This window comes from Antechinus flavipes, chromosome 4 (assembly GCF_016432865.1).
Source record: "Antechinus flavipes isolate AdamAnt ecotype Samford, QLD, Australia chromosome 4, AdamAnt_v2, whole genome shotgun sequence".
In the NCBI taxonomy this organism is placed as follows: Eukaryota; Metazoa; Chordata; class Mammalia; order Dasyuromorphia; family Dasyuridae; genus Antechinus; species Antechinus flavipes.
In genome coordinates, this window is record NC_067401.1 from 95,545,716 (window position 1) to 95,572,823 (window position 27,108).

At 32.4% G+C, this 27,108-nt stretch overlaps 1 protein-coding gene across 1 annotated transcript in view; it reads left to right on the plus strand.

Annotated features, from left to right (window-relative positions):
- The window catches only part of LYST (lysosomal trafficking regulator), a 201,967-nt gene that overhangs the window by 148,942 nt on the left and 25,917 nt on the right, over positions 1 to 27,108 (plus strand). Inside the window, 8 exon segments of the mRNA XM_051993556.1 lie at positions 4,277 to 4,429; positions 8,327 to 8,471; positions 8,474 to 8,570; positions 10,962 to 11,028; positions 11,972 to 12,128; positions 21,930 to 22,070; positions 24,037 to 24,254; positions 26,195 to 26,425. Coding sequence (XP_051849516.1) covers positions 4,277 to 4,429; positions 8,327 to 8,471; positions 8,474 to 8,570; positions 10,962 to 11,028; positions 11,972 to 12,128; positions 21,930 to 22,070; positions 24,037 to 24,254; positions 26,195 to 26,425 — 1,209 coding nt within the window.

The following is a 27,108-nucleotide window of genomic DNA, read 5'->3' on the forward strand; positions in this document are numbered from 1 at the left end:
TTATTATTCTTGCATTTTCCTTTATTCAGATGAACTTAGTGCTGAAATTATGCTGTTGCTTGTTCATTTGTAGAATATGGTTATATTATGAGTATGTAATGACTTCAAAGGAGTTCATGAGAAAAATCATGAGACTTGCTTACCAACAATGTGAATGATTCTAACACGAATAATTTTGGGGACATTGATTCACTTTATTTTAAATAATCAAAGAAATTTAATAGGAATTCTTTTCTAATGTGTAGCAATTAGCACAGAATTGTCCTTTAATGTAAACAGAGTTAAGAGTTAAAGCATTTTAAAAATCTGTTGCTTTTTATTAGCTAAGGCAATTGCTACTTTATAGGTTCATTATTTTCTTAGAATTCCAAAATGAGTTTTTAGTCTCAGAAAGTTCCTAAAAATTCTGCCAATTTTTATAAGCTGAAGAAAACATAGTTCCGAGGAGTTCATTCTGAATCAGATATTTATTAAAATGCAATGAATAAAATATTAAGTTAAACTATAATCTTTTGAAAGTGTCCTGAAAACTCCGTGTGTTTGAAAAGTATGTACCTTTGACACAGCTACTACCTCCAGCTACTGTTGTAGAAAATTATGAGAATCAAATGAGATTATAATTTTAAATCATTTAACAGTGCATGGCTTATAGTAGGTGCTGTGCTTATAAGCTAATAACATAACAAGCTAATGTTTATTCCATTCCTTTCCCTTCTCTTTTAAAAATATAGTACTTATTCTAACCAGATGAATGGAAAATCAGAAGAGTTCAGATGTGAGATTTACTTGAATTCTGTCAGCAACAAGTTTTTCCTCAACAGAAATTATATGGGACTCAGTTTGCCTAGGTAGTTGCCATCTTTGCAGCTACTGTGTTACCCTATAAAACCCCTGAAGGCTTATGGAGTATTTCATTACTGAATGAAATATTTTTCTTCTTTCTTTCTATCTTTATGCCCACTCCCTTGGCACATTTTCATTCACTTATACAGGTTCATTTTTCACCTTTTCACAGATGACTGCTTAGTCCCTATCTCTACCCCGAGTTCTCTCCCAAATTCCTGGCTTAATGTATTTGAAAATGATTTGAAAATTAGCAAAGCATTTGATAGTTCTCTATAACTTGTGAGAAAGATGACAAGTTAAGGATTGAATGATGTTGCATATAAATAGATCCAGAATAGGTTACAAGTAGCTTGGTTAGGTAGAAAGAGCATTGGACTTAGAGATGGAAGAAAGTTTCAGACTCTGATCTGTTACTAACTACATGATTATGGGCAAATTGGCTAAATTTTATGAGCCTGGTTTTTTGAATAGTAAACTAGGGATATTGCTATAATCCCCACCTCATGAGATAGTTGTAAGGATCAAAGGAAATAGCATGTAAAATGACTTTTAAACCTTCAGTGCTATAAGAACAGCATCTGTTTCCTCAAAGACAACCAAAAGAAATAGTGACAAATGGATCAGTTTTAAGCAGAGATAGAGGATGTTGTTGTTGTTCTACACGTAGATTCAAAAATGTCATTTGCCTAGAATATATGAGTTATTTCTGGACAAATCATGTAAATATAGATCAGGGAATTGTGATGAACTCCAAGCTCAACATGAATACAAACTGTGAAATAGCAACTAGAAAAACTAGTACAGTCTTTGTCCATATTATCTTCTTGGAATGAGCAGAGTATTATAGAACTGTGGCTTCATTGGTGTACAGACTGTGCTAGGAGGATTATTTGATGGAAATGGTGGATAATTATTTTGTCAATTAGTCATGTCCAACTCTTTATGATCCCATTTGGGATTTTCTTGATTAGATAGTGGAATGAGTTAACCATTTTCATCTCCAGCTCATTGTATAGAGGAGAAAACTGAGGCAAACAGGGCTAAGTGACTTGCCCAGGGTCACACTATTAACGTCTGAGCTAGATTTGATCTTAAGAAGATAATTCATGACTTTAAGTCTGGCACCCTATCCATTGTACCTCCTACTCCTGAGAAAAAAAGATGATTGAGTGGAGCCTGCCTGTTATGTTGACCTGTGATGTGGAAAAGGAATTTGAATTGTTTTGCTTGGCTCCAGAGATGATTATATAAAAAACCTTTGACACAGCTACTACCTCCAACTACTGTTGTTAGCTTTTTCCTTTCCTTTGTAGTGTTCTCTGTTTACTGCTTCTTTTTCTCTGACATTTTTCCCTTATATGTAAATCTTGTTTCCAGACCAATAACTTGCCTGAAACTATAGTTTGTATGTTTATTTATTTATTTTTAAAGAAATAGATATAAGTGTTTTTGCTATCAAAAAAAGCAAAATAGTGTGCTGGGTCTGGAGCTAGCAGGACCTGAGTGCAAATCAGGCCTCAGACATTTATTAGCTGTGACCCTAAATTTAAACACTATTTTATTTAAACTCTTATTTGCTTCAGTTTCCCCATATGTAAAACTGGATTATTAGGCTTATTGTGTGGCTCAAATGAGATAATTGTCAAGTATTTAGTATGGTGTCTTGATCATAGTAAGCAAAATATAAATGTCAGATATTATTATTAAAAACACTTTGAAAAATTGACTTCGTATTTTATATGAAACATTACCCAAAATGGAATCATATTTTTAAACTTTTCATTGAAGCTAGTTTCTCATGAAATCTCTTAGTTTTTGCTTCCTTTTAAAAACTAGTATAGGAAGGGCCTAATCAGGAGTTATATAACTTATTGGAAGCTCTGATGTTTTTACTTTTATTATTTTTTGCTGCCAAATCCAATTGAATTCTCCGAGTTTCTTTTACTTCCCTCTTAAAACTTATGAGAATACTATTTCTTTTTTTAAATACCTCCTTTCCTGGACTTCTCTGGCATTGAACTGTTCTAATTCTCTTTCCTATGTTGTTCTTCTTTATTCTCACTTATTACCTGAATGTAGTTATCCCCCAAATCTCTCTCTTGGTCTTTTACCCTTCTTAATATATTTCTTATTCCTGTGACTTTAACTGTCAGTTCTCTCTGGCAATGTCTGTGCTACCCTAGTCTGTCTCCTGAGTTATGTGACATTTCTAATGGCCTGTTGAAAAATTAGATATCTTGAAGACCCCTCAAAGTATAGTATGAACAAAACTGAGTCTTTTATCTTCTTAATTTCTAGAAAGTTCGAAATAAAATGTGACTCACCTGTCTTCTCACACCTCATTCTTCTTAATCCTTCCTTTGAAATATCTCTTCTATCTGTCACTTTCTTTCCTTTTTTTTTTTTTTTTTTTTGATATTCCACCAATTCAGGTCCTTATTACCATATGCCTACAGCTTTTCTATAATTTAATTGACTTTCATAAGTCTATTATTTTTACCATTATCTGAAATCTTGCATAGTACCATGGTACTATTAAAAACACCACTAAAGCATATTATTTCCTTGTTGTAAAGCCACAAGCAAATCCTTGTTGCCTCCATGCTATATAATCCCTACTTCATAGAGTAATGTTCAAGATTTACACAATTTAGTTCCAACCCTCCCCTTCCAGACATCCTCTAATTATGGTTTTAGAGCTAGAAAAAACTCAAGCAGCACTATTGAGTCTACTCCCTTCATTTTACAGATGAGGAAACTGAGGCTCAAAGAGATTAACTGACTTGTCCAGAATAACAACTAGTAAGTGTCTGAGGTGCATTTGTAACTAGATTTTCCAGTCTCTAAGGCCCTGTTCACTGTAACCCCTACTTCCCTACGTTATTGTGAAGATAAAAAGAATTAACATTTATAAAATGTTTGTAAACCTATTAAAGTAACTATATTTATTATATTAGCTATTACTGTCCTTCTCATAATCATCATCATTATACCCTGCTGCCTTTGAATACACCTTGCTTACCATTGGCTTGATAAATATTGTGCTTTCCCACCCTCAAGCTTTTCTTTTTGCCATGTTCTCTTCCTAGTGATTCAGGTTTGAAAACTGGGTTATAGAAAGGTAATGAAATATTGAAAGAAATATTTCAACAGAAATAAAGAAGTTTGAAGGTGTTATGTTTGGGGGAAGGAAACTTCAAAAGTTTTATTTGATTTTTGTGCAAAAGATGATTTTTTTTTCCAATTTTAACTTTTCTTTCTTATTTTAACTTATTTTTCTTTCTTATTTTAACTTATTTTTCCTTCTTTTTTTATACCAAGTAGCATGTCTAATGCCTGGTATAAAAAAAAAAATACAATTAGAATAATCTCTGCATTGCATCTTAGGCATTCCATAAAGAAAACTGTCTTTTTCTACTTTTTTCCTTAGAGTCTTCAGGGAGAAACAGAACCAGCTTCATTTTCGTGGACATATGAAGAAATTAAAGAAGTTCATAAGCGTTGGTGGCAGTTGAGAGACAATGCTGTGGAAATATTTTTAACAAATGGCAGGACTCTACTGTTAGCTTTTGATAACACTAAGGTAGATTTAGTACTGTTGGATATGTATGTGGGGGGATGAATACATATGTGTGTGTATGCGTTTATGCAAACTCTTTAGATAAAGTAATCTATGTAATAGATTGTATCTATGTAAAGTTTTTGTTTAAGTGTTTTAATGTTGATTTTAAGAATTACATTTAAAGTAATGAGTCTGCAATGAGTCTTAACCCCATTTGGTTTTTTTACATTCCAAAAGTGTTATAAGCTGTCTCAAAGGCATTTGGAAGTTTTGTAAATAATTGTTATTTGTCCAGTCACTTTCACCTCTTAGTGACCCCTGTGGATCACAGATGCCTTTATGGTTTTGTTGGTAAGGACACTGGGGTGGGCTTGCCATTTCCTTCTCTAGAGGCAGTCAGAAGTTAACTGACTTGCCCAGTGTCATACAGCCAGAAAATATCTGAAGTCGGGTTTGAACTCAGGGTTTCCTGACTCCTGGCCAGCATTTGATCCTTTGAGCCATCTAGCTGTGAGGAATAGAAAAAGCAAAAGACTTCACTTACTCCATGCCTTCCTTATCTCCTTAAAGTTGGAGCATAAACTTGTTCAAATTTCTTTGGAACCAACCTTCAACTCAGTAGCTAAAAATTAAATTAGCTAAAGCTAAATTCAGGAGTGTCAGTCAACACTCATAGAAGGTTAATGCAAATTTTGTGGTCTCATTTATTTCTGTTTCTAAAGACATGTTTTCTTGGTCTTTTACCATATTCTCCTAAATATATCCCTAATTATCTAAATGGCTGTGGAGCTTTTCTCCTCTTCCTGCTGTTAAAATTTTACATGAAGTATCTTCATGCTTATATTGGATGTTTAATATTTATTCTTTGTAAAGACCTAGTTATTGAATTGCAAAATTATATCAAATTTATTATCAGCTGCTTAGTAAAAACTGAATAGCAACACTTCCAAAAGCTCCTTTTCTATATTAAAAATCATTTAAAAATATATGTATCTATCAATTCTTTGTAACAAAAAACATATTTTTAAGTCCTCTTACTTTGGTATTTTTCAAATCATCATTAATTTTGACTTTTATTTAAAAAACAAAAACAAATTGTTTCTTGAAATTTGACAGATAAAGATTCCAGATACCCAGTTACTTCAGATTGTTTTTTAGTTTTAATGAAATATTATTGCTGCTAACCAACATTGCTTTAAATTTGTAAAAACTTCTATAAAAGTATTAATTTAGATATTAAACTATGTAGACATTTCTTTTGTTTGTGTATGTAGCCAGAATATGGTGAAGGGTAGAAGAAGTAGTAAGCTTTTTCAATATTTGGAAGCATCTAAGTGACCCAGTGTATAGAACATTAGACCAAGAGTCAGAAAAACCTGAGTTTGAATTCAGCCTCAGGTGCCAAACAGGTGTGTAATCCTGGACAAGTCACTTTCCCTCTATTTGCTTTACTCCAGTGGAAAAGAAAATGGCAAACCAGTCCTGTATCTTTAGCAAAGAAACCTCATAAACAGTATTAATATGTAATGGTCCACAAAGTCAGATGTGACTAAAAAACTAAACAGCATTTACTCCGTCAAAGTCTGCAAATTATCAAAACAAACTTTTAAGTATTTATTAATCCAGGTTGAAATGAGTGAAGAAATAAAATCATACTCCATTCCCCCTTGCACATGAAATAACTTTTTTTCCTCCTTTTTTCCACTTAATAGTATTTTTCTTCAATTAAATATAAAGTTTTGTGAAGTACTTTGGAGAAAACTCATTTTTATCACTGTATTCTGTGTTTGTAGTTATTTAATTGAGATATTCTTTTTTGGCATTAATTTTTTTATTATAGCTTTTTATTTACAAATTTTATGCATAGGTAATTTTACAGCATTGTCAATTGCCAGAATTTCCAATTTTTCCCCTCCTTCTCCTCATCCCCTCCCCCCAATGGCAGGTTGACCAATACATGTTAAGTATGTGCTAACAGTTATTTTGCTGTACAAGAAGAATCGGAGTTTGAAATAGTGTACTATTAGCCTGTAAGAGATATAACATTTCAAAATAATTATCACATTGTTCATAAAGGGCTGTTTGTTATCTGTGTGTGTGTGTGTGTGTGTGTGTGTGCACGTATTCTGTGAAGATCATGGACTTTTCTTACATTAATTAGTATCTGAAATTACATAAAACAATGTATGGTACAAGATAGGTAATTAATAAGCACATTCATTTATTTATACCTTTTACCTTGATGGTTCCATAATTAAAACATTAGACAAAAACCAATAAGGATACCTGATTTACCACTGACTCTGCTACTGAATTTCAATCTGACATGAATAAAATAAAGTCTAAGACATGTTTTCTCCTCTCACATGGCATACACCTTTATTGAGGGAATTAACGTCTAACCAGACAAAAAAATTAAATAGTAGGAGATTTATTTAATAGATTGGTGCAACAATGGAAGAGATAGAGCTATGAAATTAATTTGATGAATTGTACGGAGCTTTATTGTTGGTAACAGATCTGAGGAGGGAAATCACACTGTCAGATTAGAATCATTAGGATAATCTCATCCTTGAAGAGTAGGTAAAATTTAGATTGATTTTTAAAAGATATGATTAAGATAAGTTCAGAGGACATATAAGAAACCCGTGAAGCAGTGAGAACAAAGATAGCCACAGATACAGGTGTTTGATCCTGGAGGTAATAGGGAATCTTTGGAGTTTATTGAATAAGGGGGTGAGAAAGGGCATACATGTTTAGACCTTTATTCTAGGAAGATCAATTTGTCAGTGGAATGGATGGTAGGCTTGAAGTGGAGAGAGACTTGAGATAGGGAGCACAATCAGTAGACTTTAGGAGTAACCCAGATATGAGATGTTTTAGATATGACAGTGTCAGAATAGAAAAGTAGACATATATGAAAGAGGTTATAAAGATAGAATCAGTATATTTGGGCTGAAAGCTATGAAATAAATTGGGTATAGAAAGTGAGAAGGAATGAGGAGCTGAGGATGGATTTCCAAATTATGAGCATGGGTGACTAAGAGGATAGTGGTGCATTCATCAGTTTGGTAGAAGAGAAAGCATGGAAACAAAAAAAAATTAGTGAGTTCAGTTTTAAAATGCCTACAGGACATCAAACTCAAGATGTCCAAGAGGCTGCTGAAGATGAGAAAGTGGATGTCAGGAGGAGGATCAGGGCTGAAGAATTAAGTTCTTCATTAGCATTGGCATTTGCTAGATAAATTAAGAGAACAGAGAGTAAGCAGAAGTCCTTGAAGCAATGAGAACAAAAATAGGCATAGATGCCCAAAGGTCCATTGTATTTGATCTTGGAGGTGAACATCATCAACATAAAAATAATCAAATCCATGGGTTTTCCAAAAACCTAAAGAGAGAAGAACATCAAAGAGAGAAATGAAACAATTATTGGTCTTGTTTTTCTCTCCCATTAGAACATTTATTGCTTGATAACAAAAACTGTTTTTTTGACATTCTCTATAAAAGTGCCTGGCACATAGAAGGGCTTTTTGGATTTAATTGATAGGAATATATCAAAATGAAATGGTCATTGATGTTAAAAATAGTAATTCATATTTATATCATGCTTTACAGTCTTCTACACACTTTCCTTAACTCCTTACTATGTCCCCACCTTATAGATGAAGAAACTGAAGTTAAAAAAATTTAAATGATGTACCCCAATTTTTTAAAAGTTAACTTGAATTCATCTCAGCATAACTTGGTGATTTTTATCACTTCTCACAGAATTTTAGAACTTAAAAAATTTGGAAGTATTTTCATTGAAAAAAACATAAATTTTTTAACCTAGACAAACTCTGTCTAAAATACATTCAAGAAAAATAACCAAACAAAGCTAAAAACTAAAATTTCTCCTTACCTTTTTTGTTGTTTTAGGTTCGTGATGACGTTTACCACAATATACTTACAAACAACCTGCCTAATCTTTTGGAATACGGGAACATCACAGCTTTGACAAACTTGTGGTACACAGGACAAATTACTAACTTTGAATATTTGACCCACCTAAACAAACATGCTGGCGATCCTTCAATGACCTTATGCAGTATCCCGTTTTTCCATTCATACTTTCTGACTATATTAGTGAAACACTTGATCTGAATGAGCCTTCTATATATAGGTGAGTACCTCTATGTAGGTAGGAGGAAGTTGAAAGGATTTGATACCATTTTTAAAAAACTGACCAGATATTTTATCTTCTATGATAGAGGTCATTTATCATTCTTATCCAAAATCTTTACTGATCCTCTCTATCCCATCCATGCTGCCATCATTTTTGTATTGGTACGTTTTCTATTGATATTATTCTATATCAATTTGTATATATTTTATACTTGTGTAAATATGAAAGATTTACTGTATATTTTATAAATATAAAATGTGTTTTCTGTTTTCTTGTATAAGACTTTTTATCTCCTCAATACATTGCCTTGATTCTGCTGTCCCTTACTGGAAAGTATCTGCTCTTTTTCTTCTCCCTGTTCTAGTCCAACTCAAATAACTATAATGATTTCTTGGGATATATCTATAACTACCATTTGGGTAGGCAAGAGAGTGATGGGAAAATAATCATTACAGTTTTCTTTAGGCCATTAAGCACACTTAAATTTTTATCTTTGGCCTTGTACTAGAACTTGCCCAGCTCCTGTTCTCTCTATCCACTCAGCTATAATAAAAAAAAAGCTCTGAATCTGAAATCAAAGGACATAAGCTGGAAGCTCCAGGCCACATCCTGGTTCCTATGTGACATTGTCTCACAGGTCATAAAAGAAAAACTTTTGTTGTATAAATGAGGAAAGTTAGGCTCAATTGAAGCAACTGGCATACAATTGCCAAGTACTAGAAATACAACTAGATCACAAAGTACAGCCCTATGCACAACTCTGAGCCCCATCTGACTCATTTAGAATCTTTATATTACAGTGTCCTCATCGCTAAAATGAAGAGTTTGCACTATCAGGTTCTCTGAGGTTTCTTTAGGTCTAAATACTGTGATTATTTTAATTTTTCATAGTTTTAATCATATAGATTTCAATTCTGGATATTTTGCCTATATATTTATAAAACTGAAAGGAGTTCAGGTTCTTTGATGAGATGAAAAATACTCAGTGTATTTTTGGTTAAAATAGATTATTGAAAAAGATTAGAAATAGATTATAATAAAAAAAAATTTTAATCATCCCCTTCAACCATTTTCTTTTATTCCACTTCTTCCTCCTAGGTAAATATATACATTTCTTTGTTTCCTTCCCTTTTTTATACACATGTTAAGGTGGTTATAGAAGTGTTATTGTAAAACAAATAAACAAGTATTTGCTGAGTCCTTAGCCTATGCTAGAATATCTAGCATACAAATAGGTGAAGACATGACCCCAGACTAAAAGGGACTAATAAAAAGTTAGGCATATACAATACATACATGCAAAAATAGTGAGCAAAATGGCATAAACTGACTATTCAAACTATTAAATCATATCAAATATAACTAGAAAATAAATCCATATATAATCAAGTGCTAATTATGTGAAAAAAAAAAAGCAAAATAAATTAGAAAAATATAGATTGAAATAATTGTGGAAGTCTTCATTATTAAGGAAAATTCTGGAAAAGTCAGAAGGAAGCTTTACTAGAAGAGAACATTAAGGATTTTGACCAATAGTTGTCAGTCATCATTAGAATGTATGGGTCATTCATAAGACCAGTATCAATGATTATTTTGGCATAGCAAATAGAAAAATTATACATTCATATGTTCTTGATTTTTCTTGTTTTTGTAAATCTTTTAAATTTTTGAAAAAAAAATGAAATTATTTCAATTTTAAACTTAAAATACAAAAGCAGAAAAAATTGCCATGCACACAGCAGACCACAAGAGAGAATTTAATATAGAACAATATATTTCCATATTAAAAAAAAGGTATTATATAGTGTTTTCAAAGTTGTATTTTCAAAGCTTTCCAGCTTTGCTTCCTTGTTGGGTTTTTTTTTTTTTTTTTTGGTTCTCTTTTCTGTGCTTTTTACTTTATTTCCTCCCTCCCTTCCTACAAAGAAGACTACAATTAAGTGTGAATATATATATATATACACACACACACAGATATGTATGTGCATATATGCATACATGTACATATTTATCTATAAACATATATACATACACTCATGCCTATATATGTAAGACCACATGTTTGTGAATATTCTCAAACAGTCTTAGGAGGACAATTGCTTCATCCCATGTTTATTTCTGCTTCTCTGAGGCGAGGATCATCTTCTATTGTTTTTTGTAGAGGAAATTTGGAGAGCCAAAAGTTTTCATACCTACTCCATCATCTTCCTAGATTTTCTAAATTAATTTTATTTGGAGAAAATTAATTGAGATTTGACTTAAATTAGTTCTACCTCTATAGACAAGACAAATTTTTCTTCTGGAGTAGTTCTGGAGAGTACTGTGGAAAGATGATGAATAATTAAAAAGTATTCAAAACTATTTTCTCTATTATTATTTTTATTATAGAAATTTGGCCAAACCTATAGCTGTACAATATAAAGAAAAAGAAGATCGTTATGTAGACACCTACAAGGTGAGACTTTGGTGTGAAATTACATTTAAATTTTTAAATTTCTTCATTCTCTAATCCGAGTATGTTGCATAAACTTAAGCATTTACATTTATTTTATGTACAGGTGTTTTTCTTCTAATTTCATCATTTTATAAATATGCTATATTGAATCCAAATGTTTCAATTATCAGAAAGTACACAGTGAAGATGTTCATTGTGACATCAAGTAAATCTTGTTGAACAGTTATTAGACCCAAATGAGTTACTGTAATCTCTGAAATTCACTATGAAAATTGTAGAGAACAAATAAAAAACTGCCTTATTATTTGCAGTTCTTAAATAGTTTTTTATTTTAATGCAATGATATAAATATATGTATAATACATATAAGTATGTACACATGCTATATGTGTACCATATATGTATTTATGTGTTTAAATGTAAACAACAAAAAAAATCCTGTCCTTAAGGTGCTTACAGTCTCTTAAAGAAAGATAACACACAAAAGGAAATTGAAAGGTCCAGAAAAGTGAGGGACATCTGGGACTACCCACACAGCAGCATCTTGCTCCTTGGAATTAAAAACCAGGCAGAGTTGTAAATGGAGATGGGATGGAAGTTCAGTTTCTTCTGATGGAGTAGGAAGAGCAGGGAATACAGAATAGGTAAATTTTGAGGGAGAAGAAAAGCCAGAGAAAAACAGTGAATGTAGACATATATAAATAGGAGCCTGGGATGTCCTGGATTGTGTGAAGGGTAACCTCACTGGGTGCTTGAGGTGGGTTTGCTGAGAAGACTCTGAAAAGGGATGTGGAAGGGTTGCATTATATACACGTGCACATGCACGCACGCACACACATACACACACACACACACACACACACACACACACACACCACACACACACACACTTTTGTGCCTGCACTCATGCCACACTTTCTGACTTTTTTTCTTTCAATCTTAGTATTTGGAAGAGGAATATCGCAAAGGGGCTCGAGAAGATGACCCCATGCCTCCTGTGCAACCTTATCACTATGGGTCACATTATTCAAACAGTGGAACTGTGCTTCATTTCCTGGTTAGAATGCCTCCTTTTACAAAAATGTTTTTAGCCTATCAAGGTAATTTTTTTGGTTACTATTTTTAAAAAGTACATAGGTGTAGCAGTACTATTAATGCAAAAAAATTAATATTTTTACTGACCACCTGCAACATTATGGTTCATCTCTAGAACTAATATAAAATAATGCCTTTCTTGATTTTATGACACTTGATAATACGCTGTATTATAATTCCTTCATGTTTCCAGAGTGAAGAACTCTAATCTCTTTATTCTTTCAGAATACTTGTCTTATTACTATAGCTGTTCTATTTCTGAAAATTGTCACACATAGCCTCTTTCAGTATTGTGTGATTTTTGGCTATATCTTATGATGAATCTGTCAGAGGATCAACACAGTGCCCTGGATGCCATCCTTAGATCCTTTAAACCAGGGGTCCTCAAACTATGGCCTGCGGGCCAGATGTAGCAGCTGAGGACAATTATCCCCCTCAGCCAGGGCTATGAAGTTTCTTTATTTAAAGGCCCACAAAACAATGTTTTTATTTTTACTATAGTCCGGCCCTCCAACACTGTGAGGGACAGTGAACTGGCCTCCTATTTAAAAAGTTTGAGGACCTCTGCGTTTAAACATTCCATAAGTCACATTATAGAACTAGAATAGTTCATCACTATATATATATGTATATATATGCATATATATATATATATATATATATATATTTCATCACTATACATATATATATATATATATATATTTATTATTTAAGGATAACTACAATTTCATGCTGGTTGTTCAACTTCTACTTCATTCTTCTTGTTTCTTCAATAAGCTTAGTGCCTGGCTCATAATCTTTCTTTCTTTGCCAACTCCTGTCCTCATACTAGGGCTCATGTATTGATATCCTCAGCATGTACACTAATTTTTCCTCAATTACTCATTTCCTTTGACATAGTCCATCATTATGCCTCAGCTATAGACAAAGATTGTCACCCTTTGATATAGCCATTACTCACAAGAGTTGTTCTTCCATGTTTATGATCTTTGAATCATAATTGGATATTGTCATTCCCTCTCTCCCTGTTTTTTGCAACCTCTAATCTTTTACTTCATCCTTATTCTATCCACCAATCCCTTCTCTTTATTAACTTGTAGAGAATCTCTACACTCACTTCTCTTGAATCCTTTGTTCTCCTACACTTTTTGCTGATTTTGCTTTTCCAAGGGTCAGCCTTGGAGTCCTCCTACCATCTGCTGTGCTTTCTTTGCTCCTACTTATTTCCTGCTGAATGAAAGTGGAGAAAAACATTAAACTGGGCTGACTGGATCCACTATAAATTTAATCTCAACTGGACCCTCACTATATCAAAGCAATGCTTTGATACTTCCCTAGTTTACTTATTCACCCACTCGCTACAATGGTTTTTCTAGACTTTTTCACCCTTCCTTAAACCTCTCATCTGAGAAACATGTCTTATGATTAATTCACTAAAAAATTTTTTTGCTATTTGTTAAAAATTCCCTTATTTCCCTTCTTATACCACTCATATGCTTTCTGCCACTATTCCTATTTCACACAAAGAGGTGTGCCAAAGCAAGGTCTTGCCAAAACAGACCCTCTTTACATGAGCAAATCATCCCATTTTATCTTCTCCAGACTGTTGCCATGTCTGTCGTCATTACTCTCACTAATTTTCAGTCTCCCTCTGTGTTATCATTGTTTTTCTACTGCCTATAAACATGCCCTTGTCTCCCCTTTATCCTTAAAAAATTGTCACTTAATCCCTTTATCTCTGCTAGCTTTCATTCTAAATAATTCCTTCCTCTTGTGATTAAAATACTTGAAGTGGGTATCTTCAATCAGTGCTTCTATTTCCTTTCTTCTCACTCTCTTCTTTATATTCCAGCCTCCTCCTCACCATTCAAATGAAATTGCTTTCTCCAAAGTTACCAATTGTCTCTTAATCCCCAAGTCTAACCACCTTTTCCTACTTAATATCTTCCTTGACCTATGTGCATCTATAAACATATTCAACCACCCTCTTTTTCCTTAATAAGCTCTTTTTTTCTAGATTTAAAAAAATAGCTTTTTATTTTTCAAAATATATGCAAAGATAAATTTCAGCATTCACCCTTGCAAAACTTTGTGTTCCAAATTTTTCTCCCTCCTTCCCCTATCTTTCTTCCCTAGATAGCAAGTAACCCAATATAGGTTAAACATATGCAGCATGCTATACAAAGAAAAGTCAAATCAAAAGGGGAAAAATGAGAAAGAAAAAAAAAAAAACAAAGCAAACCAATAACAAAATGAAAATGCTATGCTATGAATCCACATTCAGTCTCCATAGTCTTCTCTCTGGATGCAGATGGTTCTTTCCATCACAAGTCTGTTGAAATAGCTTTGTATCATTTCATTGTTGAATCCATCCATCACAGTTGATCATCATGTGATCTTGTTACTTTGTACAATGTTCTCTTGATTTTACTCACTTTACTTAGCATCAGTTCATGAAAGTCTCTCTAGGCCTTTCTGAAATCATCCTGTTCATCATTTCTTATAGAACAATAATATGCCATTATGTTAACATATCACAACTTACTCGGCCATTCCCCAGTTGATGGGCATCTACTCATTTTACAATTCCTTGCCACATTTTTGCACATATAGTTTCTTTTCTCTTTTTGGGGGGGATCTCCTTGGGATACAGACCCAGTAGAGACATTGACAAATCAAAGGGTATGCACAGTTTCATAGCCCTTTGGATATAGTGCTAAAATGCTCTCCAGAATGGTTGGATCAGTTCACAGCTCCACCAACAATTTATTAGTGTCCCAGTTTTCCCACCCTCCCTACAACATTTATCATTATCTTTTCCAGTCATCTTAGCCAGTTGGAGAGGTGTAAAATGATATTTCAGAGTTATTTTAATTTGCATTTCTCTAATCAATAATGATTAAGAACATTTTTTCATTTGACAAGAAATGGCTTTAATTTCTTTGTCTGAAAATTGTTTGTTTATATCTTTTGACTATTTATCAGTTGGGGAGTCTCTAGATTTTCATGACACTATTCTCTCCTGATTTTTATCCTACTTGTCTGACTCTTATGAGTGTCCCTTGCTGCACCTTTAACATACAACTAACTGTGATTATCCCAATGCTCTCTCCCAGTCCTTTTTCTTCTTTTCCTCTACTTAATAATTTTTTTACTTGATAATTTTTTATTCGATAATTTTACTTGATAATTTCATCACTTTCCATGGATTAGCACAAGATATGTGCTAATGATTCTCAGATGTGCTTTAGGTTTCTTAAACTAAACTTGTCAAAAACTGAACTCATTTTATTTGCCCTGAAGATTCCTATTCACTGCTGAGGGCGCTCTCATCCTTTCAATTTTACAGGTTTCTAATCTAGGTGTTTTCTTCAATTCTTTACTCATTACTCATATGCAGTAAGTTGCCAAGCCAATTCTACCTTATAACATCTCTACTTTGTGCCTACTTTTCTCTTCTGCCATTGCCACCACCTTGTTATGTACCCTCGTCTCCTTATATCCTGACTAATCAAGTTCCCATGCCTCAAGTCTCTCCTCAGTTCAGTACAAATACCACTCAATAGTCAAATGGATATTCCTAAAGTGCAGGTCTGATCATGTCATCCCTATTCAATTTATTCCAGTGGCTCCCTGTTATCTTCAGGTCAAGTATAAAAAAATCCTCTTTGACTTTAAATCCTTCATAACCTAACCCTTTCCTACCTCTCTCAGTCTCCTCCAAACTCTTCAATCCAGTGACACTATTCTCCTTGCTATTGCTTACATAGACCTTTTAATCCTTCCTCAAACCTTTTTCCTCCCATCTTTCATCTGAGAAACTTGTCTTATAATTAATTCACTGAAAAGTGTCATGCTATTTGCTGAACCGATTATTCTTTTATTTAGGTCTAATGATCACTACTGGATTTTGTCTTACTAGATTTTCTCCAATACTATAGCTTGTCAAAAATATTTTTGAATCCTAACTCTTATTATCTAGATTATCAACTATCCCATCCAAATCTGTCATCTGCAAATTTGAGAAGCAAATATGTATACATTTAACAAATCATTGATTAAAAATGTCACATAGCACAGAACTCGCCTCAGAACCCAGGAGCATTTTACTGAAGACCTTCCATCATGATACCATCAAGGAATGACCATTCTTTGTTACTGCTCACTCACTTAATTTAAAATCCAGCTAACTATACTTTGTTTTATTCATATCTCTCCATAATTTCCATAAGATTAGCATAAGCATTATTGCCAAATGCTTGCTAAAATAAAAAGTAAATTTCATCTACAGCATTCCCCTGGTTTATCAATTTTGCATCTTTGTAAAAAATAGAAAGTAAGGTTAGTCTGATTTAACCTGTTATTGATGAAACCATGTAGTTTCTTTGTAATCATTGCTACCTTTTCTGGATGATTACTAGCTATTCCTTCAATAATAGTTTCAAATTTTATCATTCTTTGCTTGTAGTTTTCAAATTCTGTTCTTAACTTTTTCAAAAATTGGAATAGTTGTCTTTCTTTAATCATGTTTTTCATTCTCCATAGTTTTTCAGATGTCAGTGACAGTATGAGCAATCAGTCACATCTACCATATTTCGGCATGTATAAATGTGTACTTCAGACAGGTGGTAACCTCATTGAAGGCACTAAGTTGATATCTTACAATATCCCTACTTTTGGTATGAACTGTTTGTTACTCATTTTTGTTGTGCTATATCCAACAGAAAGTTGATTTTGTATGTTAGAGAAAACAGAAGAAAATTAAAAATTGAGTATCTCTCCCTATTCTTGGTCATCCATTGTCAAAATTAGTAGTCCTACTCCTTTTTTGATCCTTTTCAAAAATAGCAAAAATAAAAATGAAAGGAAGAACAAAAAATAGATTTTTGTTATCCTTAGCTTTCTTCACTTAGCCTCAATGAATTCTGAATTTAAAATTATTACCATACTTCTTCTTTGTTTCCTTTATTCCTCTCATATATGTGGTACTCATCCCCTCTTAGCTATCTTGTTTCTTTCTGAGTAATCTAAACCTATGATCTATAGATAATAGGGTCTGTCTTATTCACAAAATCTCACTATGCCATTTCCTTTTTAGATCTTACATTTCCTGGACCATATAATCAGTAGTATAAGATACTGATCTGTATCTAGTTTCAACCAGACTGTTTTCCATTTTCCCAACTATTTTTGTCAAATAGTCTTTGTCCCAATAGCTAAGAACTTTAGGTTTATCATATATTAGGCTATTGTGTTCATTTTTAAAATATTATGTATCTAATCTAGTCCTCTGGTCAATCTATTTCTTACCCAATCCCAAATTCTTTTGATGAATACAGCTTTTTAGTATAATTTGAGAGTAAATACTACTAAGCCTCCCTTCCTTCTTCTTTTTTTTTTTTTTATTATTTCTCTTGATATTCTTGACCTTTTATTCCTCCAGATTAATTCAGAAAATTTTTCTAGCTCTATGAAATAATCCTTTGATACTGTGATTGGTCTAGCACTGAATAAGTTAGCATAGGTAGGATTGTAATTTTTATTATATTAGTTTAGGCTTAAACATAAATGATTAACATTTCTCCACCTATTGAGAATTGTTTGTGTAAAGAGCATTTGTAGTTGTTGTTCATAGAATCCTTGTATATATTTTCACAGGTAGACTCCTAAATATTTTATGTTTTCTGTAAATTTTATTGATAATGTACTAAAATACTGATAAATGTATATTATTATATGTTATAGCCTACAAATTTGCTGATGTTTAACTCTCTAGTTTTCATAAGAAATATCATGTTTTTAAAATGGTAGTTTTGTTTCCTCTTTGTTTTTACTTATTCTTTGAATTTCTTAGTCATGTCTTTTTATTGTAGCTAGCATTTCTAACACTATATTCAATAGTAATAGTGATAATGAACACTTTTATTTTACCTCTGATATTAATGGAAAGATGTTTAGTTTTATCTCCGTTACAGAAAATGCTGGCTCTTAAGTTTTAAATAGATATTATTTATCAAATTAAGGAATCCTCCATCTATTCCTATTCTAATGGTTTTAGCAGACATTGATATTGTGTCTTGTCAAAAAAATTTTTCCACATCTATTGATATAATAATATAATTTCATTGTTGTACTTGCTAATAAGGTTATGTTTATTATTTCCCTAAAATTGAACTAGCTTCATTCCTAGTGTAAATGAAATATAAATGAAATAATATATAATATAATCTTTGTAATATGTTGCCGTATTCTCATTGGTAAATTATTTTATTGAGAATTTTTACATCAATATTCATTATTAATTTTGACCTTTTTAAGTCCTCTATTTTTAGTTTTATTAATCTGGGCATGTTAAGTAAATAGTAATCATCTTTGTTTAGTTTGTCAAGTTTGTTGCCATGTACTTGGGAAAAAATAGCTTCTAGCTTCTCATCATTATTTCTCTTATTTCTTCATTGTTTGTGAATTCACATTTTTTCATTTTTGTCATTGGTAATTTGGCCCTGATAATTCCAGCAAGAAAGAAAGATTCTTTGTTTTTAAAAAATCAAATTAGCTAATAGTTGATTCCTCTCCCTCTCCCCATACAAAATAGTTTCTAGTTTTATTTAAATTTAGTGTTCTTTTTTTAATATTTCTTCTTTGATTTTCAAGATTTCTATGTTGGTATTTGATTGGAGACTTGTAATTTTTATTTTGGCAGGTTTTTTTTTTTTTATGTCCCATTGATTAATTTTTTAATTCTTTTATTGATTTAAGTGTTTAGAGTTATAAAATTTTCCCTACCTTTCACTTTGGCTTCATCTCATAGAAGATATATTTTCTCCCAGTACATTCCTTTCTCACCACATAATTTATTTCTTTTAGATATTATCCCTTCATATTCAACTCACACTTATGCCCTGTGTCTTTATCTACTTCTCCTAACCACTCTAATAATGAAAAAGTTTTTATGAGTTACAAATATCCTTCTCCCATGTAGAAGTGTAAATAAATTAACCCTATTGAGTCCCTTATGATTTTCCTTTCTTTATTATTTCCTTATGCTACTCTTGAGACCTGTATTTGAAAATCAAATTTCCTATTCAGCTCTGTTGTTCTCATTACAAATGCTTGAAAGTCCTCTGTTTCATTGAATGTTGACAGTTTTTATGCTCAGTTTTGCTGCGTAGGTGCTTGGTTATAATCCTAGCTCCAGAATATCTGATGAGAATGATATTTATTCACTCCTCCTGCTCTCCCTTTTCCTCACTCCACTATAAAAGGTTTTATTTCCCCTTTTTCATGGCAAATAATTTATATCATTCTACCTCTCCTAATCCCTTTCTTCCAGTACATTTCTTTCTCATTCCTTCATTTTATTTTTAAAAAGATATTATCTCTTTATATTCATAGGAATGTATACAGATTAACCTTATTAAGTTCCTTATATAATTTCCTTTTCCTGATTATCCCCTTATGCATTTCCTGAGACCTATATTTGAAAGTCAGATTTTCTATTCAGCTCTGATATTTTTATCATGAATATCTGAAAGTCTTCCATTTCCTTGAATGTCCAGCTTGTCCTCAGAAGGATTATACTCAATTTTGCTGAGGATAGGTTATAATCCTAGCCTTCCGATTCTTTAATATGGAAGCTGCTAAATCTTGTTCACTATACTTGAATTGTTTCGAAAGAAACAATTTTTGCAATTGGATATTTGCATTATGTTCTCCTTGACTTGGGAGTTCCAGAATTTAACTATAATATTTTTGGGAGTTTTCATCTTGAGATCTCTTTTAGAAGGTGATCAGTTGATTCTTTTAATTTCTACTTTACTTTTTAGTTCTGGAATATCAGGACAGTTTTCCTTGATAATTTCTTGAAAAGTGATGTCTAGGCCTCCTTCCCCCTTCCCTCCTTCTTTTATCATGGTTTTCAAGTAAACCAATAATTTTTCAATGGTCTCTCCTGGATCTATTTTCCAAGTCAGTTTTTCCAGTAAGATGTTTCATATTGTTTTCTATGTTTTCATTCTTTTAGTTTTGTTTTATTGTTTCTTGATTTTTCATAAAGTCATTAGCTTCCATTTGCTCAAATTTAATTTTTAAGGAATTTTTTTTCCCCAATGAGTTTTTTAATTTCATTTTCTATTTGGCCAGTTTTACTTTTTAAAGCATTCTCTCCTCATTAGCTTTTTATACTTCCTTTTGCATTTTTCTTCCCAGTTTTTCCTCTATCTCCCTAAAAATTCCTTTTCCATGGCCTAAGACCAATTCTTATTTTTCTTGGAAGCTTTGGATATAAAAGCTTTGACTTTATCTTCTTCTGGGTGTGTTTTTTTATCTTCTTTGTCATAGTAACCTTATATGGTTAAAATATTTTTCTGATGTTTGCTCATTTTCCCAGCCTATTATTTGAGTTTTAACTTTTTATTAAGGTAGATCTCTGTTTTCTAGAGTGGAGGGCACACTGTCTGAAGCTTCACTAATTTTAATACAGCGGTCTTCAGAGATTCTTCTAGGGATCTTTTCAGTACTTCCAAGGTAGTATGATCCAAGGAGAGGTGTGTTTACTATTCTCTTGGTCTATACTCTGTTCTATGACTGACCACAAGTATACTTTTCTGCCTTGGGTCTGTGAGGAGGCTTCCTGATCTACTTTGGCCGTAAGTTCTAGTGTGATGGTGTTCTTTCTCACCTGGGATTCTCACCTCTCCAGGACTATATCCCAAATATAAGTATGGACAAAGCAATAGAATCCTGCCTCAATGCTAGTAAAAACACCTTCTTTGGATCAGCTGTTCAGTCCTCTCATCCTGTGGTTGGTACTTTTAGAAGTATCTCATGGGCTCCCAAGGCTTGCTCCTACTTTGCTGGGGCCAGGATTGTACTAGTGAGCTTGCATCAGATCCACACTGCTTTCCTACCCTAGCTTTCCCTGCTGACCCCCAAAATTATTTTTGACTGGAAAATTATTCCATTCCATTTTTGTGAGTTCTGATGATCTAAAGTTTGTGTGGAGTTATTATTCAAAGGTGTTTGGAGGGGTTTGGAAGAGAGCTCAGATGAGCCCCTGCCTTTTACTTGTCATCTTGGCTCCACCTCTGCAGCATTTCATAGAATGCACTTTAAATAAAATTTGGTCAAGAAGTTAGTTTCCTTATAAAGAACAATAAATAGAGCCTTAGTGAGTCAAATTAATATATTTAGGAATGTTGTGAAATTTTTTCCATATAAAGTAACATCATTATTTCTTTGAGTTTATTATGACTAAAATTATGATAGATTTCTTTTTCCTAAGGAAAGATTGTTAAACTGAGAGCAAACTAAAATTCTTGGTTTTCATTTGTAATCAGCATGAAATAAATGTGTGACTGTATAAAATTTGGGAATTTAAATTATAAGCAATAATCTGAAGCCAAAAATATTAGATTTTCAAAAAGAATGCAGACAACAATGGACAGTCCAGTTCATTGCTCCAAAGTAAAAATAAAAAAATAAGGATTTGACTTAACTACAATTTTTCTTTTTAATTTTCAGTTCAGTTTTTCATTATGTAAGTAGCAAAATAGAGGTTAAAAACTAACTCATGCAGGGCTCCCAAAGTTCCATTTATATGCAAACATTATTATATTTTCAAAAATAGGAAATGTTTAATGATGAGAAATTAATCCTTTTTTTTTTTTAAAGAATTGTCGACTAAGCTAGAAGAATATATTTTTCTTTAACAATTTGAAGTAATAAAACTACATATATTAGAAATGGCCTACAAGTGAAAACAGTACTTTGTAATTAAAACTAAATTTCTTTAATTTCCTTTGTAGACCAAAGTTTTGATATACCTGACAGGACCTTTCATTCTACAAATACAACTTGGCGTCTCTCATCTTTTGAGTCCATGACTGATGTAAAAGAACTAATCCCAGAGTTTTTCTACTTACCAGAGTTCCTGCTTAATCGAGAAGGTAAAGTATCAAGTAATTTCAAATTGGCATTTTTGTAAGAGTATTCCCTGGTTGGGTGTTGGCAAATTGTAGTTAGCTGTAGAACAAATGGGAAAGACATTTAAAAGGAAAAGATAATGTAGAGTTATATTTGTTCACTAAGGAGTTGAAGTATAGAAGAAAATAGATTATAACTAATGTAGAGTTATTGACCTGGAAAAGACCTGAGGATTGATGGGATGGAAGTCATGGTGAAGATAAATAATAGATTTAGAGATTGTATGGTAGAATAGAAGACAGAATAATATAATTTTATGATAAAATAAACTAGTTTTAGAATTCTTGAACATGGCAATGGAGCACTTATAGTAATAACAAGATGAATGATAATTAATATGTTAATTATATGTCAAGTTATATAAGGATATAATTATTTCCATGGATAGTAGAGGGGGAGTGAAAGAGTAGGTCATGCAAAAGCAGGAGCTGAGAAGTTAAGGTAGCTGAGGGAATATTGATTAGGTATATTGGAGTCCCCTAGTATAGGGACAAAAGAAATTGTGAGCCAGGCAATGAAATCATTGAGAAAAGAAAGAGAATGTTTTAGGACTTGGTAGCTGATAGCCATGAGAATCTGAATTAGTGATGAATTTTTATTGAATGATCGTTAGAGGAAGAGAAGTACTAAGCAGTGGTAATAATGGGAGGGTATGGAAGTGGCAATGGAAGGAGCAAATAATATGAGTCCTTCACTGTGACTGTTGATTTGAGGAATGGAAAGAGGTATAAATGAAAAATGCAACTAGTACAGGAAAGGGTGGCCAAGAACAATGCAATGTTGTCAAGAGAGGTCCAGGTCTTAGGAAAGGCCAGAAGATGGAAGAAGTGAAAAAGAAACAAATTTAAGATGGAACGAAGTTTATTGATTCTGGAGCAGGCATTTCAGAGAGCTTGGAGGTTACAGATCTGGAGTGGGACATTTGGGGGTAAGCTTAAGGGAGAGGGGGATAAAAGACTGAACGATTGTGGTAGGAAACAAAGTTTATACACCACCAGCTTGGGATTCAGAAAGACTAGAATGAGGATGAGTATAAGTGAATGAGTTGTTCTATTGAGGAATAACTTCAGAGAAAGCATCATTAGCTAAAGAGAGATCTATTGAAGAAGGCATACAATTAGACTGCTGAAAGCCCTTTTTAAGGTCCATCCTTAGGGAAGTGGTATCATGTCCTGGGAGACCCACCTTACAGCATTTAGGAGCACAAAGGGATACACATGTGCCCAGAGACAAGTTTGGAGACAGAAGATGATAGAATGAGTTAGGCAAACTAAAGAGAATTCTGAAGCTGGTGACTTGGGTGTCCCTGCTATAGCAGCAGGAACATTGATGAAGGCCCAAAAGGCAAAGTTAAAAGGCAAGTTACACATTATTTTTTTAACCTTAAAAATTAGAAATTTTGTGAGTTATTTTAGACAGACTTTTAATGTTCCTTTGAAACTGCAATTCTTAAAAATATATCTAATATCAAGAAAGTAACTTTAGAATGTTTTAAATAATAACATTAATAAACTCTGAGATACCTTACAGCTGGAAGCTGAAAGAGGAATCAGTGTACATTTCACAAATGAGTATCTATCCCATTACTTTCTATATTTGAAAATCTGACTGGTGAAATTGTTACACTATCTCTTTATATTTGTTCTCCAGTGTGAGTGCAAAGTAGTAAAAAGATAAGGCTACAAATCTCTCAATATATTATGATGCCATTTGTTCATATAACATTGTATAAGGTAGTTGGGTGACCAGTATGATAATTAATATTTCTTATTCACAAATAACTTATTTGTCTTAGCCTTTTTGAGAGGTAGTAGCAGAAAAACTTGGAGTAGATGTTCAGATTCTTGACATGGAGGATATGGATTTGATAATACATGCTTTCCTATAAATGGATGTCATTAGTATAAAATAACTTACTTTCTTCTTTAGGTTTTGATTTTGGTGTCCGTCAGAATGGTGAACGAGTTAATCATGTCAACCTTCCCCCATGGGCTCGTAATGATCCTCGTCTTTTTATCCTCATACATCGACAGGCTCTGGAGTCTGACCATGTGTCCCAGAACATTTGTCAGTGGATTGATTTAGTGTTTGGGTTTAAGCAAAAGGGCAAGTCTTCTGTTCAGGCCATCAATGTATTCCATCCAGCTGTAAGTGTCATCTGTTTCTGTTACCCAAAAGTGAACTCTTTTGTTAATTTTAGTTATTGGGTATATTCCTTTTAAATATTTAAGTTAGCCCAAAAAAAGAAAAACATTTGTGGTTCACTTAGATTTTTGACCAAGATTTTTTCAGGTTTTATATATTCAAATGTTTGAGACAAAGAATATACAAACCTGAAAAAATGTAAACATCACTCATTTTCTTGTGTATATCTCTAGGTAAATCATTTTATATACATACATTTCCCAAAATAATAGAAACAAATTCGACATGGTTTTTATAACAAGCCTGCCTAAAATGTGAATAAACATGAAGACATTTATAATGTTGAACTTTTTTTAGTATTAAAAAGCCAACATTAACAGAGAGAATAAGATTTGTTTTTTTTAAATTGGTCTTCATTATTATTTTAGTGATAGAGAAAATTGACTCTAAAATGTAATTTTTTTCAATGATACATTTAAGAATTCTCACATTATCTTCCAAAACAGATCAGAAACTTTATTAAAGCATAAATCTCTCCATTCAGTTCTCTGTAACTTTAGAATTTATTCATGTAGTAATTCAACTGAAAATTTCATCTTATTTTGAAGTATAACTTACAACTAATTCCAATTTCAGTGAGCATGTTCCCTGTTAGCTTAGGCTAAAAATCAGTTGTCTGAAAGAGACATATGAAATGTTTTTCTTGGTAGAAAGTATCTGTTCAGTGGTATCTATCATACTGCACTCATTTATCAAATGCTTAACGTGGTACATCAAAACAAATTGAATTTTGCTCAGATGGTACTTAATTTCAGACCATGGTAAACCAAGAAAACACAAAAAAGATAGAAGTTAGATATAAATTTTTTTGACTGATAATTCTTTTTTTTTTTTAATAACTTTTTATTGACAGAATCCATGCCAGGGTAATTTTTTACAACATTATCCCTTGCACTCATTTCTGTTCCGATTTTTCCCTTTCCTCCCTCCACTCCCTCCCCCAGATGGTAAGCAGTCCTATACATGTTATATAGGTTACAGTATATCCTAGATACAATATATGTGTGCAGAACCGAACAGTTCTCTTGTTGCACAGGGAGAATTAGATTCAGAAGGTATAAATAACCCGGGAAGAAAAACAAAAATGCAAGCAGTTTATATTCATTTCCCAGTGTTCTTTCTTTGGGTGTAGCTGCTTCTGTCCATCCTTGATCAATTGAAACTGAGTTAGATTTCTTTCTGACTGATAATTCTAAAGTAGATGTTTGAAGGTAATTTAATTTTTGAAACTGCTTTAAAATTTTGTTTAGAAACCAAAGAAAAATATATATGAATTATATATATAAATGAATTATATATTTATTAAATACTGCATTAGCCTTTACTGCCAGGGTAACATACTTAAATGAAATTGACATGTACTCACTATATCTGTTCTGCTTTATCTTTAAACATATACATATGAACATAATAGATTATAATATCAGAAAATAAAATTTAATATTGCTTTACATTAAAGAACTCAAATTTGTCATTAAAATTCTTCCATTGGATGCCAGTTTACACCTCCATTAGTTATCCACATGCACTTCATTTAATTACACTATAATATATTTATCTGTTTGTAAACTACATTTAAAGAAGATAATGAAATGTTTTCCAGATTTTTAATAATGGTACATGGAAAGATATCCTTTTAGTCAAATCTCTAGTTATGCATTAAGAAATATTTTTATGCCAACATTACATATAACATTCCTTAAAGAGGATTATTCTTTCTGATTTTGTTGAGGCAACTGGTGATTAATGAAATGATTAAAAGAACTTCAGTTTTGGATCATGAATAGGTCAGGATTAAACTATCACCTAAAGAATACTTTAATGGATACTTAATGTGAATATTTTTCTATTTTGTTTTATGAACTATTTGTCTCTTCTTTAGACGTATTTTGGAATGGATGTGTCAGCTGTTGAGGATCCAGTTCAAAGAAGAGCACTAGAAACCATGATAAAAACCTATGGTCAGACCCCTCGACAATTATTCCACACAGCACATGCAAGCAGGCCCGGATCCAAACTTAGCATTGAAGGAGAACTTCCTGCTGCTGTGGGATTGTTTGTACAGCTTGCTTTCAGGGAAACCCGAGAACCTGTCAAAGAAGTTATCTATCCAGTATGGTTTTTTTAAAATGTTTTGATCTCTATTCCAATTTTGCATGCAGTGAGTTAGTGTTGAATAGCTAACATTTATCTGTATATATAATATAATATTACATATTATCAAATACTTCTGCTATTTTAAACTATATTATTGCATCAGACAAAATATTTCACAAAGAATGGGGCAAAATTCTACGGGGAAAAAGGTAAATGGTAAGGAATAATTATATATCAACCACTTATATTTTTCTAAATTTAACATCTCTGGTTTTAAGAATCCCTTTAGTATTTTATAGAAGTAAGTATATAATAGTTTACATCAAGGACTTGGTTGCAAAAGTTCTGAGTCTTAACCACATATGTGTTTCTTGAAAAAAATTTCAGTGATCTTCAGACACTAGAATGACATTTAGACTAATACAACTGAGCCCCAAGTAACCTAAAAGAATAGGTATTGATCCATCCATATTCAAGGGAATTTTAAATAGGTTCTAGTTCAGTAATTCTTATTTCTAATTCACTTTGAAAATAATATGGATAAGCTTCACTGAAAATCGCCATGGAAGTTCTTTTGGATATAGCTGAAAAATTGCTTGTTAGTTTATCAGTTTTTAAGTAGATGTACATAATTTCTTTCCTGAAGATCTGGAAATACTATAGCTAAATATTTAAACTTTAAATATTAAGAGACTCAAG